General features: G+C 42.5%; 1 protein-coding gene across 2 annotated transcripts in view; it reads left to right on the forward strand.

The window, feature by feature from the left end:
- Window positions 1-3,908: 3,908 nt before the first annotated feature.
- vps54 (VPS54 subunit of GARP complex) overlaps window positions 3,909-16,221 on the forward strand; it is a 34,454-nt gene continuing 22,141 nt past the window's right edge. For both annotated transcript variants that reach the window (XM_030054487.1, XM_030054494.1), the window contains exons 1-3: window positions 3,909-4,041; window positions 12,388-12,556; window positions 13,791-14,032. In XM_030054487.1, the coding sequence (XP_029910347.1) occupies window positions 12,418-12,556; window positions 13,791-14,032 (381 nt within the window). In that variant the 5' untranslated portion in view covers window positions 3,909-4,041; window positions 12,388-12,417. The remainder of the gene's footprint in view (window positions 4,042-12,387; window positions 12,557-13,790; window positions 14,033-16,221) is intronic.

The raw sequence follows: 16,221 nt of genomic DNA on the forward strand, positions 1-16,221 counted from the left end.
GGCTGAATGTCAAATAATTTCCTTCAGAAAAACAGGAACAATAACTGATTTATTTTTGCTCCCTCTAAGTCCAGAAGCCGTTTGACCAGTAAACAAAGTGACCCCACCCCGTGTGTGAAGTCACATGCAGGAAACCAGACATCACTTCTGCTCTTAAAAATAGTTAACAATCTTCTCCAAACTCGAGTCATTTCTGTCCTTGAGTGACATGGAAAAAGTTCTTCATGTGTTCATCACATCATGACTGGGTGACTGCAGTTCCCTTCACTTTGTCCGTCCCCAGTCTTCATCATCTGGCCTGCATACGGTCCAGAGAGCAGCTGCAGGACGTCGACCGGTACCCAACAGCACCAGCACACCAGCCCGGTCCTGCAGCCGCTCCTCTCTGGCCTCCCGTCTGTTTCAGGGTCCACTTTAAGATTTGTTTTAGACAATAATGCTACATGAGCTGCCAAACACATAACAATTTAAACAGACTGACAGGGGTTGAACAGACACAAAAATAATAGCGAAAAAGGAAGGTCAAATGGTCACAGTCACAGTGATGCACAATATTGCACATTTCCCAGGGAGCAGCACCAATTGTGGTGCGGCACATCCAGAATCATAGCACCTTAAAAGTCCACAATAGAGTGCGATAGTGCTAAAGTGCCAACAACAAAGATCCCAACAGCAGATAGTCAAGTAGAAACAAGTTTACAATAAAATAAAATCAATGAATAAATAAAGAGCAACAGCGAGATAAAAGGACTGAATAAAATCAAGATAAAAAGTGAAATACTAACCAGAAAGCAAATCCCGCTTGACATGAGACGTCCCTCCATCTCTGGTTTTAAATCCAGACCAAAGACACATCTTTGTTCACTTCTTACCTTCTTCTCGGCCCACTAACCGTTTAATTTGCTTTAATTTAATTTGTTTTTCACTGTTAACTTTGTATTTAATGTCCTTTCTTTAAATGTGCTCGCTTACATGTTCCTCGCTGACTGCTGTGGTGTGAACATGCTGCGGTGACAGAGTCGTCTTAAGTGGAAAACACAGGAGAAAGTGACAGGTTTTACTGTGTTTTACTCAACTTTCGGGTACAAAACACTTGGATGCTTCTGCACAAGCTGTCGATGCTGGTCATTTCATGCTCTCTCCTTTTTAAAGTTGTAAAAATTTGGCTCTTATCTCATTTGAGCAGCTTGTCAGGGGGCTGAGGTGGAGCTGCATAGGCGAGCTGTGTGTGTTCATTGAGGCTGTGCAGGTAAAGAGTGAATATTGATTTTGGGGGTGACCTATTCCCTCGGCGAGGCGCTGACTCCCAGCCCGCTCTGTCCTGCAGGTCGGCCTGGACGCAGCCTCGGCTCAGGTTTTGATCTCGTCACCAAAGGGATTTCAAAATGTCAACTGGCGAGCAAAACCCAGCCGAGGCGCTCACACACCAGCGGCGTTGGTTCCTCTGTCGTTCCCCCAGGCTCAGTGTGATTTGCTTTATCCAGGTTGAAGTCGAAGGTGCTCGCATTAATTATCAGCGTCTCCGGTTTGTCTTGATCTGCTTGTGCTCCTGTTGCAGCCGGATGCCCTGCCGTCACTCTGCAGGTTTTTATATGAACCACAACAATAAAAACTGAGTTTGTACACACCGCCGGCACCTGAGTGGCTGTTTCTGGATCTGCTGGCTGCTCACACACCTTTCACACAGGAGACTTTACTGATCCCTGTCAGGAAACAAGCCTCAGGCAAGAGTAACTGGATTCACTCAATACTGCTACTATTACTACTACAATCAGTAATAAAAATAATGATAATAATTTATTTGTAGAGCACCTTTCAAAAAATGCTTTACAATAAAATAATTAATACAAGGAATAAGAACCACATACAAATAACAGGTAGAATGAATAAAATAATAAAACAAACAAAAAATATATATATTCTGCTTTGACAAGTAGAATATAGGCACATAGATGTTACATTCACACTAAGGCAGTTAGTTAAAATGAACAAAAAGGACAAAATAATCACAAAAAAAATACTCAGCCTAACACACATTTGTACGGACCAACAAAACAAACAAACAAACAAACAAAACAAACAAACAAACAAAACAACAACGTGAATATAGTCAAATAAAATGCCTCCAGAGAGTAAACAGTTCTGGTGTTTGATTGTTTCAGCAGCAGATATTTGGAAGATATTCGCTGCATATAAATACAATCTAGTGTGTTCTATATACAATATGTAAATGTGACATGTAAAACAAACATCAGTATATACAGTAGAACTATTATGAAACATATGATTATTATATTAGTCAAGTGGTTCTCAAAGTGAGGTCCGGGGACCCTTGGGGGTCCTTGAAGGGGTTCCTTAGCAAAATGAGGAACATTTAATTTCACTATAATTTACTGTGAGGCTCTAGAAATAATGAGAAATCTGAAATCTGAATAATATGAGTAATTATTTAAAAATGATGACCCATGATTTTTAATCTGTTAATCAATGATCAATAATATCATCTGTGCTGTCCTGCAAAGCAAAAGATGGTAACTTAATTTGTGGTTGAAAATGAGTTATTACTATTTTTGGTTCCAGACCTGCCTTATGATGTGATTAAAAAAAAAAAATCCTTTCTGCTGTTTTACTTATTTATTTATTTATTTTTTTGAGAAAACATGAAGCAGCATCTGCGGTGACGAGTGACTGTGACTGTTCACCCACATCATTCAGCTCCTTCGGAAATTTGAATAAATATACATTTCATTTTCGATCTAACTGTATTTATTTATATCAGTGTTCCCTTTTTATTCACAATAATAAGAGTTTAGTATACAGTGCACCGTTATTATACCATAACAGACTAAAACTTAGATACACCCATCAGCAGAAAAAAAAAAAAAATCAGTGTTTTTTCAGTTCTGTTCTTCACAAAATTATTGTAGGACAGTATGAATACCTCACACACAGCAGATTATCTTTTGATAACAGTTTCTGATGCCAAATCACTTCAAATGTACAGTGGTGCTGTACAGAGAAATCAGAATCAGAATCAGAAATACTTCACTGATCCCCTAGGGGAAACTGGGTCAGCAGCTGCTCAGATTCTCAAGAGAAGAAGTAAATTATAAGAAAATAAAGAGAAATATAAAAATATGAGCCTTACCATTTTTGAAAGGTATGTGCATTATGTATAAATTGTGTCAAAAGTGTGTGCATTATGTGCTTTAAGTCTCAATGTGTGCATTAATCCTACATAAAGAAATAAGAAATTGAGCATATGTAAAAGAAAAAAAAGTATGACATCATGAAGGAAATAACTGCTGTCCAAAACTGCAAAAAACGCTGCAGCACATTTTGCAAAACCCGCCTGGAAGTTCACAAGACGTCTGGAACAATGTGCTGTGGACAGATGAGACACAAGTTAAACCTTTTAGTAAAAATGCACTGAGTTTGGAGGAAAAAACACGCCACACACACACACACACACACATACACCAAAACCTCCCCCCAGCTGTGCAGCTTGGTTGAGGCAGGTTCACACCAACCAAACTGTCTTCACAAGAACACACCTGGACACACACCTCTAACACACACTTCCAGTCTCATCACCTTCACTGGAGCAGATAACTCCATGAGCTTTTGGAAAAGTTAACAGCACAGAGGTTCACATACTTCTGCCTCACACAAATGAATACAATTGGATACTTTTCCTCAATAAATAAATGCAAAAGTTTAATGGTTTGGGGTAATTTGTTTAATTCGGTTCCTTTTATGTAAATTTAGCACTTGTGTGAAAATCTGATTATGTTTTAGGTGATATTTGTGCAGAAATCGAGAAAATTCCACCGGGTCCTGCAGCACGGTGAGCGCCAGCAGGGGGCAGCAGCGGGCTGCAGCGGCTGCACACACTCACAGCACAAGAAGAAACTCGCTCCCTCCTGCAATGCATGATGGTCCGCGGTGCCGGTGGATGTGCTGCTGTGTTTCTGCTGGTTCCTCCGGACTTTCTGTGATGGTGAAGCGGAGAATCAGCCGCCGCTGGGCTTCAGACGACAGGTGAGTGCCGTGGCCGAGCGCCGCCGCAGCCTCTGTCCGCTCCCGGGCTCCGGCTCGCCTTTCCCGCAGCCAGACGGCTAGCTGGCGGCTAGCTAGCATTAGCCTGCCTGCACGGCCAGTCTACGTGTAACCCGCTGGACTGCCTGACAACATTAGCATTAGCATTAGCATTAGCATTAGCTCAGGCCGTGGGTCTCCAGCGTCGTGTGAGTGTTGACAGCCTCGTCGTCGAAAGTGAAATCGCTGTAGTGTTTCTGGAGCTCCGGGTGGAAGCTCACCGGGCTGTCAGCTCGGTCTAACCCCGAACTGGGGCGCTAACCTGCGGCGCAGCTCCTGTAGGCTAGGCTAACCTGCTAGCCCGCTAGCCGCTGTCACAGGTCCCGCTGTCAGGCTGCGAGGCGCTGGATTGACACTTTGACATGCTCCCTGTTTGTTTGTTTGTTTGTTTGTTTGTTTGTTTGTCTTGTGAGGGTTTACCTCCTCAGCTAACAGATCATATCGGTCCCCAGCAGATCTCAGCTGCTGACAGTGACCCCGGGTCAGCTGACAGCAGTGCAGAGTCTGGGGCTGGTTTTATTTTCCCCTTATTTATTTTATTTTCATGTTTTTTTTTCACAAAATTAATTTGATTTATTTTTTGTAAATATTCTGCAGTGAGTGTTGTGTGTGCAGTATATTGTTTTACAGAATTTAATCATGATTGTTACTGTGTCTGTGGCACTTTGGACATGACAGTCTGTCAGTCCTCCCTCATTTAGCTGAACATGTCACATCAACTGCTTTGGCTTATGAAGATGCAGTGGTTTGTTCGTTTTTTTTTTTTTTTTTTTTTTTTTGGCGATAAACTGCAGACTCTTGTTTAAAAAGTTTTGGGGGAAAGATCTATTGCTTAAAAAAAAAAAAAAAAAAGTCAAATAAAAATATTTTTTAATTAGTAAATGTAGTAGAAAATAGCAAGTATTATAGTATCATAAGTATAGTCATGTTTTCGAATATGTCTGCATCCAAAAATATGTTCAACTATACCGAGAGAAGTAAACTAAAATTCCCTGTATTCCTTAAAAAAAGAAAAGAAAAGAAAAAAAAAAACCAAACAAACAAACAAAAAAACGTGGCTTTGGCTTATGATGGTGCAGTTTTTTTTTTGCTGGGAACTTCAGACTCTTTAAAATGTTGAAAAAACACTAAAAAAAAATGTGGATACATTTTTGGTTAAAAGGAAAAAAATGTATATTAAAATGACATAAATATATCAGAAAATACAAGTTTAAAAAATGTTGGAAGTATTTTTGAATATTTCAAAAATATTTTCAGTGTTGTTGAGAGAGCCAAAGTGGATGTCAGTCAGGTTTCTGCGGTTAAAGCTGATAATTTCCGTGAGCCTGGGGCCGTTAATGCAGCGGTGACTGGACGAGGCGGGGGGAGCAGCTGGATTTTGAACATGAATCTCGGTGAGCATCAGCCCAGCTGTTGGTGCAGTTTGGGCAGCGGCAGCCGCTGTGGTAGTTATGATGGTTTTAGTAGTAGCAGCTGAATTAGAGCTCTTCAGTCTTTGGCATTATATCTCGTGTGTGTGTGTGTGTGTGTGTGTGTGTGTGTGTGTATGTATGTATTTGTGTGTATAATTAGGAGGTTGGTGTTTTGTGAACTCTCGACACCCGGTAATTATCCCAGCCGGACTGAAAGTGGCAGCACCACGTACAGTTCATATTTTATCTCCTGTAATCCAGCTGGTATTTGATAAGTGTTTTGTACTTTTCCCTGCAGAGGTTCAGCGTGTCCACATGCCCACACACACACACACACACACACACACACACACACACACACACACATATACCCACTGCTGATTTTACAGCTGCTGTTATCTGTTGTTGTGCTGATGCTCTGGCAGGTGAGCGGGCTGTGGAGCTCGAACCTGTGACATTTCATTTTTGAGGCGTCAGAACTTAATTTGGTCTGAACTCGACTGGAAATGTCGACTTGAGGGATGGGAATCTGCGGGTAATCTCCTGATATGATACACATTCATGAATCCATTGATTCTGCAGTTAGTCACTGTGATTCGACACGCATTGTGTGATTTTTTTTTTTTTGGAGTAAACACAGCGCTGTAGAAAGCACTGTCAGTGAAATTGACTTTTAGCTTATAACATTTATCACAAGTGTAAAGATAGAAACCAAGCAGCAAAATAAAAACTGCATGGTAATTTTTAATAGAATCAATTCCAGCTGCATGTCACAGAAAACAGGACTTGCCTTCATATTTAAAGGCAGCAAGCCTAAGATTTGCACAGCATTTGAAACCAACATGTGTTGCAAAAGTTGCTCACATGGGTATCAGCTGTCAATATCAAGGTAAATGTAGTTAAAATAAAACTAAACTACAAACTAAAATTAGGTGTGAAGACATTTTAGTCATCTAAAATAAAAAAAAAATCAAAACTAGACTTTAGAAAAACCTAACAGAAACAATATTATGTGCTTACAAAACTAACTAAAATAAATAAAAATATGCAGAAAGTGTGTTTAGTGTTGCTGTTGGTCTGTTTGGTCAGATGTGTGGTTACAAGCAGCATGAGTTTGCGTTGGTGCTGATGTTTATTGAGTCTGGGACGGCGACATGACTGGGAGTCACTTCCTTCACAAAGTGAAAACAAAATGATCAAACTACATATTTTGAAATAATAAAAACTGAACTGAAACCAGCAAACTCATCTGGGAACTGAACAACTAAACTGAACTGAAAACAAAAGTTAAAAACAAAATAAGAATAAAAACTATCAGCATCACAGCACAAAACAAACTGAGATTATGTGAGTGTGGTGCAGCGTGTGGAGCGGTGCTGGTCTGCAGGCAGCGCTAAGCCAATTATAATCTGAGCGGCTGCGGCAGTGTGCCGTGTAAATGAGAAGAAGACCCTCGCCTGTAATCCCATCAGGCTGATGAGAGGATTAGATGCATTTCCTCTCCACGCGTCTGCAGCCTCGACTCGGTCTGACTTCCCTCCGTCTGTCTCCACGAGGCAGAAACCTCCCGGCTTCCCTTTGTGCCCAAAACCTGACACGTCACCGCGTTCTTGTTCAACCAGAAAACAGCCGCGCCACCAGAACGCGTGTGAGAGCGGCGACGTGGTGATGCCTGGCCAACCGGTTCCCCGGGTTGAGTTTTGATCTCTGGTATTTGCTCAGCTGCTTGGAGGAGGACAAACAGAGGAGACGAGGAGGAGCAGATCTGAATTCAGTCTGAAGTCAGGAAGCATCAAGCTGATGTGTTTCAGCGTGCGGCTCTGTGTTTTGTTGTCTTCCGGTACAAAATGCAGCGTATTAGGCTTCACCATGCTGTTACAAGGGCTGGGATGATATGTTCATCTCCCGATTCATATTGTCATCCTACAACTATCGGAATCTGATATTTCAATTACTGTTGTTTTTTTAATCCTCCTCTAGTTTGTGTGTGTAAAGTCTGATGAGGCTGTGATTCTCCCAGAGGTCACTAGAGGTCATTTTCTCCAGCGACGTCCAGTTTGAAAAAAAGTCTCTGCCTGCAGTGAAATGGCTGCTATGGGGGCCAACATCATCACACAGGAATCAAATGTGGCTCATTGAATCCACAAGAGTCTCAGCTTTCCAGTCAAAGCCAACTGATGCAGCTCCAAGACTGTTTAGGCCCCAGTCTGCACACACACACCATTTTACAACAGGCCACAAGAACACAAGTGGACTGCAGGCTCTGGGGCCCAAACTGGAGGTCAGAGGTCATATTCTTGGTACTGATTCCTTAGGTCGTCTAGTTTCACACAAATATCAGTATCTTTACTGTGGAGAACCAGTGGAGAATCTTCATACTTAAGTAATTTTTCCCCTCTCAAAGTTGTTACCCTGTTTTAGCCCTGCCATTTGTCCATTATTTGGATTTAATACAGGAATCCTGTTTAATAAGATGTGTTCATATCCGCTGATCTGGCATCAGCTGGGTAAATGTCCCTGTCACACAGCTGCTGAAGGTGCGTTCACAACCAACTCGTTCACAGCACTTCATTCAGACTTCAGTCTCCAGCCAAACACTGACTGATAAACAAGCTGTATTTCCTCTGGTGTGACTTATTCAAACCAGTGTTTACCTCCATTAGGGCCAGGCAGTATGTCGATATTATATCTTTGTCATGATATGAGACTCGATGTCATCTGGGATATTATCATTATATTGTGATTTGACATAAATGTTGTGTTTCCCTGGTTTTTAAAGCTGCATCACAGTAAAGTGATGTTTTCTCAGCTTACCAGACTGCTCCAGCTGTTATTTGCCTTTACCCACTTAGTTATTATGTAGGCATTACTGACGGCAATTTATCAAAAATCTCATGGTGTAAATATTTTGTGAGAGCACCACTAGTCGTACCCGTCACCACGACATTGACAATGATGGGTCAGAAATATCATGATATTTGATTTTGTCCCTATCGCCCAGCCCTAACTTCTGTAACATCGTTGGAATCAGGCCTGTTAGTGAAATCAAATAAAAATAAAGATGGAAATGAGTTCTCGCTAGACCTCCACACATTAAATCAAATGTCTTTGGCTTTGACGACAAACAGAGCCACAGAAAATCAGTTCTTGTCACATGTCATGAAACTTGACTTGGAGGTATGATTCAGCTGTTTTCCATAGTTCAGTTAATTATTTAAAAAATATGAATAATCCCAAATCCTGTAATATTGCTAAAATCGAATTGCAATACGTACCCCATCGCAGAACATACCAAATTTTTATCCTAGTATCATGAATCGTATGGAGGGTCCCTGCTGATTCTGCACAGCACCGTTTTGTTAAAGAAGCTTCTCTGTGAAACAGCTGGAAAAAAAAATAATTCTGTTTTTTGCGATGTGGAAGTTGCATGAGCTGATCCTGTGATTTTGGGAGGTGTTTTTTTTTTTTTTTTTTTTTTTGTGGCTGCTCAGGCCGTGGAGAAGCTGAAGAGACTAAAGTGTGGAGTCACCAGAGCGAGGAGCGCAGATCCCAGTCAGCAGACGTCAGCGGCGTCCTGCACACAGAGCAGCGTGTCCTCTCAGCGACGCTTTCACTTCTGTTTCTCAGCATGAAGGAGAAGAAGAAGCTGCTCTGAGCCGCCGTCATGTGAACCATCTGCAGCCTTTTCATGTGAATAAATCCAGCGTTAGTTTTGCTGCTGCAGACGAAGTGATGCGCTTTACGTTTCCGATTTGCTAGGAATAAAGAGAAGAAGAAGAACTGAGTGGTTAGTGTGAGCTGTGATAGCTACCATGACTAGACAGGCCAAAAAAAAAAAACTCAAGCAACAGGAAATATACCCTCAAAAAAACATTAATATAAATTCTGGCCAAAGTCAGAGGCCTTCATTCTGTTTATTTCTTTTAGGAGATCAATGGAGTTGAATTGGAAGATTGTATAATCAGTGCATCGGTGCAGTAAATTAATCGACACAGCGTAGTATTGCGATATTTTGTGTGTCAATATTGTATTGGTCAACAGATGTTAGGTATCAATATTGTTTTGCCAAGAATCTACAGGTTTTAATGCCAGAACTGGTCAGTTTGCTGCAGTAAAAATGACTGACATGAGATGAACGGAATGAAAACTTAATCTTTTTAGATAAAACAGGATTATCTAAAAAGTTTTTATTTAGGGACGTAAAAAGATTATAAATTCCAGTACATGTTATAGCAATAGTCAGCATATCGCAAAATGTTTAAAGTCGCAGTGCTGTTGCATCGTGATAATATCGTATCACTGAGTCACTAAAAAGCGGTGTAGTTGATGATGATGCAGTGATGGAGTTTGTCTACGGCTGATTGATCGTGCTGATCGGTTCGGCTCCTCTTGGCTCCTCTTGGTCAGTTTCTCTGGAACAGGAGCGAGTTTGGCAGAAAGCCCATTGTTTGGAGTTTCAGTCGCTGAAACTGGTCAATCTGGTTAAGTGCTGAAAGCCTCTGTATTCACGTGCACTTCAGTAGTCGGGTTAGCTGCCGCGTACGGGCATAAATGATGTGTACCCACCAGGCGCGTAGCCAGACAGGCTTAATGTGTTTTTCTTTTATTTTTTTTATTAACAATCGAATAATGATCGAGTGGTTGGTTGAGTGATTAATTCGATATGAACGTGCTGTATTTGTTTTTGTAAGCTTAATGAAAACATAATATATTTTTCATTTAAGTAAATATGTTCTGGTTTAAAAAAAAAAAAAAAAAAAGGCCCACCCACATTTGTTCAGGCCCACCCCCAAAAAATATTCTGCCTACGCCACTGGTACCCACAAACCATGCAGACGGCATTCTGCGCACATAAACTGTATTTATAAGAGGAGAAAGTGCAGCGAGAACGTGCACGCCTCTTCGCCTCTTTCATTCCTCAGACCGTGTCACTCAGGTCTGTCCAGAGCGATCTGAGGCTGGTGTGATGAGCTGGACATGAAGGGTAAAGTGAGAGACAGATTCTTTTAATGAAACATTTGTTTTAGGTTGATAACCATCTGCTCTGATTGTGCTGTTGATGAACGCATTTAGCTGTTAATATTCTTTTTATTGCATCCTTAGTTACGACATCATGTGACTAAGATATGAGCTAATCAATGAGATGATATATCACTGCTGATGGTGGTTTGCAGGCCCATGAATTAAATTATATGGACGCTATAAAGAGCCACACAGGTCACATGTAACCTGGAGGTGCAACACAATCGATGAAACGGTACTTTTTATTTCCTGTTGGTTTCATTAACAGCTGTTAAAGATGGTGGATTGATATATGAAAACAGCTGCTTGTGTCCTCATACATTTCTGGCTCACGTACACTCTTATTTTTATAAAACATAACCATGCATAAGCACAGCTTTGTAAGTCTTATGAAAAGAATATGTATGCATGTTTCTGGCTTTGTCCATACATATTGTTTTAGCCATGAATCTACTCAGAAGTCTTCTGCATCTGGCCCCTGATCTCTCAGTAGCCGTGTAAATGAGAAAACCGGTTTCCACCACCAACTTGTGCCTTCTGTAGCCGGTGGAAACAGAAGTGAAAGGTGCATGAGGCGGCTTTGGAGGTCGCTGGTTTCAGATGTCAGCAAGCCATGAGTCTGAAAACTGTTTGATGAAGTTATTGAACAAATTGCAGTGACTGGCAGCTCAGCGCTGGAGCCTCAGATGTTCTCAGATGGTCTCCTCAGCAGACCAGAATGCGTCACCACACCTGACAACTTCTCGGTGAGCAGGAAACGGTCGCAGACCACAACGCAGCCGCCCTGCCTGCCATCATTCGAGCAGCGTTTCTGTGCACGTGTGCTGCTGTGCTCTTAATGCTTTGGCAGTGTTTGAGCTTAGCGAGACAGACAGTGAATGGAGAGAGAGCTGAAGTAGGTAAAACAAACATTTTGCAAAGGTTTTGAATCATGGCAGCGATGAGAGGTTGTTCATCTGCACAAAATGCTGTAGCCTGATAGGACCTGTGGACTGCTCTCCTGGAAGCTTCCAACATTTGGTGTGAGTTACCTCTGAAGCTCCGAAGCCCAAAAAATTGTATCTGGGACGGCCCTAATAATAATAATAATAATAGTAATAATGATAAATGTGACACAAATTTGCTGAACTTAAATGAACCTTCATTTAAATTGAATATTATTGTCTGCATTGCCTCTGTTGCTTAAGTAGATCTGCACTCTGTGGTCCACTGATTAATCAGCCGACCACCCGTCTTTGTCCAGACTTGAGTTGAGTTTCTCTCCCTGCTGGTGACCAGTGTAAAGCCACAGATGCAACAAAGAAAGGAGCTTTGTTGGAAATCTTTTGGAAGCTGGTCAAAAGCAAGAGGGAAGCGTCGCGTGCTGCCAACAGTCGGCACTGCTGCCGTGCCAGACGTGTCTAGTATCGCGTCGTCAAAGCCCACAAGTTCCTGTGCGGCGACGACCGTGAAGTGTGCAGCCGCCCGGCCGCTCTGATGCTTCATGTGAGAACGCCAAAGAGACGACAGAGCAAAGTGATCTAATGCTTGTCCAGTCCGCTTTTCTCTGGACGGGGCCGCACTGCTGCTTGGAGACAGTTTGGATTTGTTGCTTCCTGTGCGGGGGAGAGCGATACCAGAGAATTTAATTTTAGCAAACCGAACAAATCTACAGCCTGTCTCAGTTTGCAGGGACGGCCACGCTCTGAGACTCAGCTGACAGTGATGTGTTTTACTTGAAGCAAAAAACATCGGCCTCGTGTAACCTCAGTTTCCTGTCCTGATTCTGATACCAGCTGTTCTTGTTTGTGTGTGTGTGTGTGTGTGTGTGTGTGTGTGTGTGTGTGTGTGTGTGTGTGCGTGTGCGTGCGTGCAGCTAGCCTCCTGGGAGGCGAGTCCCGATGCCATGGCGTCCAGTCACGGCTCCCCAGTGCCTCGAGCCAGCGGCGGAGGCAGAGATGGGATCTACCACAAGGAGCGCGATCCCTCCTCTCGCTGCCGGCCGGTCCGCTCGCTGCCCGACGTCTGCCCCAAGGAGCCCACAGGTACACACACACACACACACCACATTCAGCTAAATAATAATTAAATCATTTCCAGGCAGGTATGGGACATTATGACTTGAAACGTAACACAGGCGTCAACATTACATATAAACTCAACTCATTGTAATAGAAAGTCCAGTGTCTTGTCAACATCCGTTTTATCTACTAAGATCAAGTTTTCATTCTGTTCCTTTCACTTCAGTCCTTTTTTTTTATCGCAGCAAAATGCAACAGACTGACCAACTTGGTCAGAAAAACCAAGTTACCCCTAATAAATTTATGCTTTCTCTAGTAATTAAGCTGTGGAGCATGAACATAAGAACACACAGCCTCGTGCTTCATTCAGCTCCTTTGCTATTGCCTTTGCTGCAGTGTCCGTCTTACAGTCACACTCTTGTCTGTTAAAGGCTGAAGCTTTTGGTCTCCCTGCTAACCACAGCGCTTAGATTCTGGCCAACCAGGTGCTTTCATTTGTTGACTGAAGAGGAGCAGCCCGTAGGCACTGAAAGACGAGCATGTCAGAGGATGAAGTGAAGACGGGTTTATTTTTAACTAGAATAAATATTTGTTTGGTCATGATTCTGTGCTGCAGTCCCGGTCTGGCTGCAGGCGAGGCTGAGGATGACGATGAAGATGATGATGATGAACTCCCCGTCACGTATGGCTCCATCTGGAGGTTCATGCGGGCTCGTCTCAGAGGAGCCGGGGCAGGGAGGCACAGCTGTGTTGTTTCCACTGGCTGGGAATCAGATGTTACTGATGCTGTTTGCCTTTGGAACCAGGGACTTCTCAGCTGTCATGCTGCATTCACAGACATACGGGAATAACTAACTTGTTGAAGAGAGCCCTCAAAGTGCTGCCAAATGCACGGGTTGAAGTTTCCTATCGATTCTTGTTGCTTTTCCACATGTATCGCACATTCACTTAGTGAACGATAACATCTGAGTTCTTGTTTTGCAGTAAACCAGATGGTTCGATCTCAGCCACCAAAAAATGGGTCAGACAGGTGTTTCCTGCCGTGGTGTTTTTGAGAGAAATGATCACCAAATGATTCATGTGATAAAAATAGTTCATTTTGTTTGAGAAGAATGTCATCAGCGACGCGCTCGACTCAGATAAACCAGACGTACGATGTTTGGAGATCAGTAGAACAGGGAAATTCTTGGTTGATGTTTTTGAGTGCCGTCCCTCTCCTCATCGTGACACTGACTCTGTGTCCCATGTGGCCTTGCAGGTGAGGGGCGGGGCCTGTGCGAGGGCCCGTCCGTGGTGGCGGAGCACGACAGGTGGACGGTGTACAGCTCGAAGGTGAACCTGCCGGCGGCGCTCAACGACCCGCGGCTTGCCAAGCGGGAGTCGGACTTCTTCACCAAGACGTGGGGGCTGGACTTCGCCGAGACGGACGTCATGCCGTCCTTCTACCTCCCCAACATCACCCGGGAACACTTCAGCCCCTACCTGCAGGAGATGGCTCAGGTAACACGCCTCAATTATTCAGGAGGCTTGACTCAGTCGGGCCGGGGCTCGGGGCGCTGCGAGCCTCTGAGCTCACAGGGGACGTTTTGACGAGTCCGCACGGAAAGCACCCAGAATGCCTTGTTGTGGGCAGAGAGCCCGAGGGATGCTGGAGTTTTTGAGCCAATATTATCAACATTTTTATTATTAATTTAATTATTAACTGTAAATGTAATTCTAAATTAAACTATGATAATGTAATCTATTATTTAAATTAAAAAAGTATATTATTTATATTTATTATTTTTTATATAAAATAAAATATTGCAATTTAATATTTTAATAAAATAAATTCATTCTTAAAATTATTTTTAATTATGGTGCTGAATATTTGTTTATTATATTTTTATTTTATTATTTAACTAATTTAAATCTTTTTTTTTTTTTCTCTCTAAACGCTGTGTATATTATCATTCAGGTGCAGAAAATGATGGTGAAAATCAAACTTTCTTCTCAAATCTTTATTTTTTGATAGTATTTTTTGCCCACTCAGCACTTAATGCATCCAGGTCGGCTGTTTTGCATCAGCTGTCTCATATTACTGCCAGTGCCAACAGGGTGATAGTTGCTTTTTTTAATATATTTGACTTACTTGCAAGTTATGCAAATGAGCAATATCACAGACTTGTTTTTCTCTGACGAGTGCAGGCGTAGATCGGTTTTGTTCGTCTGATGTTCATGATCCTGACTGGATCTGGGATTTTAAAAAATCTTACTGTGTGTAATAAATGTGTTTAGTGTCTTAAATGTCTTAGCCACAGGCGTTACATGGCTTACCTTTCTCCATGCAGTGGCAGCTCTCTGTGCTGCACGTGCGCTCTTGATTTAATCTGCAGTAGATGAAGGTTAGCAGCACAATCTGCATCTTATCTGCTTGACTAAACACAGACTTCATGTCCTGTCACTGTCATCACCATGTTGACCTTTTTCTTATTCTGCCTATCTTATTTACAGTTTTTGAACATTTGCTAGATTTGCTTAAGCAGAAACGTCCTGCTTTTGCTATGTCTTTTGTGTCTTTATACATATATTTTTTAATTGGTGTTAAATTCAGTCCCAGGCAGCTTTAAAAAAAGAAAAAAAGAAAATAAAAGTCTTTGCCTTGGCTTGGTGAAACCCGCAGACACACTGATATCAGCTGCAGTTTCAGGTTTGGGTGTAACATGCAACATGCTGTTATTTTAATTTTTTTTTCAGTTTGACACCTTTCCTGCCGTCTTCCTGGAAGACAAAAGGCACTGATTCATTGCCCTTTACTTTTTTAAACATAGCATTGTGTTCGTTTCCTTTCTGACTAATAGTACATGTGGTGCTCAGTGAACATGCTTGCATGTCCGTTCTGAGCGCCGTGTAGCGCCTCACTGGGGTTAATGCTGTGGTTTATTTATCTGACATGACTGAAGAAGGCGTGATGAAATGTTTCACAGAAATAAAACAATAAACACTTGGCAGACATACGACATGTTCTCTGCTTTTTCCTCATTCCTGTCATGAACCAGTTTATTGTTCTCACTTGGCAGACAACAAGCACTAAACTGTGACCTCTGGAAGCAGTTTGGTCTTTTATCTGAAGGTCTCAGTGTTTAAGTGTGTGTGTGTGACAGGAAACACACTGTCTGCTGCAGAGATCAAACCTGTGACGTCTCTGGTACAGGAGCATCTCCTCAGTGCAGGGGTGGCTCGTCCTGCTGTGCACGGCCCAGAGTCTGCAGGTTGTCATTCAGCGGCTGATTTCACTGATGAGCTCCTCCTCTCTGACTGAAGGTGTGTCGATCGGTGAATCAGCTGCTGCAGTGATTGGCGGGAATGGAAACCTGCAGCCTCTCAGCTCTGCAGGGCACGAGGGCCCGTCCCTGCTTCACTGTTCAGGACAGGAACAGGGAACTCAAAGAGTGAAGAGTTTTTGGTTCCATCCATAAACTACCCCAGGTGATTTCTCAGATTAGTTCCTCCTCTGCAGTTCAATTACATCAGTGGCTGCGATATCATGTTTGATGTATGACTGTATGACGATCACACCGACAATGATCAATATACAAGAAAACGTCATCAGCGTACGTCATCCAGCTGTGCTGCTGTAGTGCTAAACACTGGTGATCTGCAAGAGTGGAGCCTTGCAGTAGTGATTAATAAATTAGTATTTATTATTA

Source organism: Myripristis murdjan, chromosome 1 (genome assembly GCF_902150065.1).
Source record: "Myripristis murdjan chromosome 1, fMyrMur1.1, whole genome shotgun sequence".
Classification (NCBI taxonomy): domain Eukaryota; kingdom Metazoa; phylum Chordata; class Actinopteri; order Holocentriformes; family Holocentridae; genus Myripristis; species Myripristis murdjan.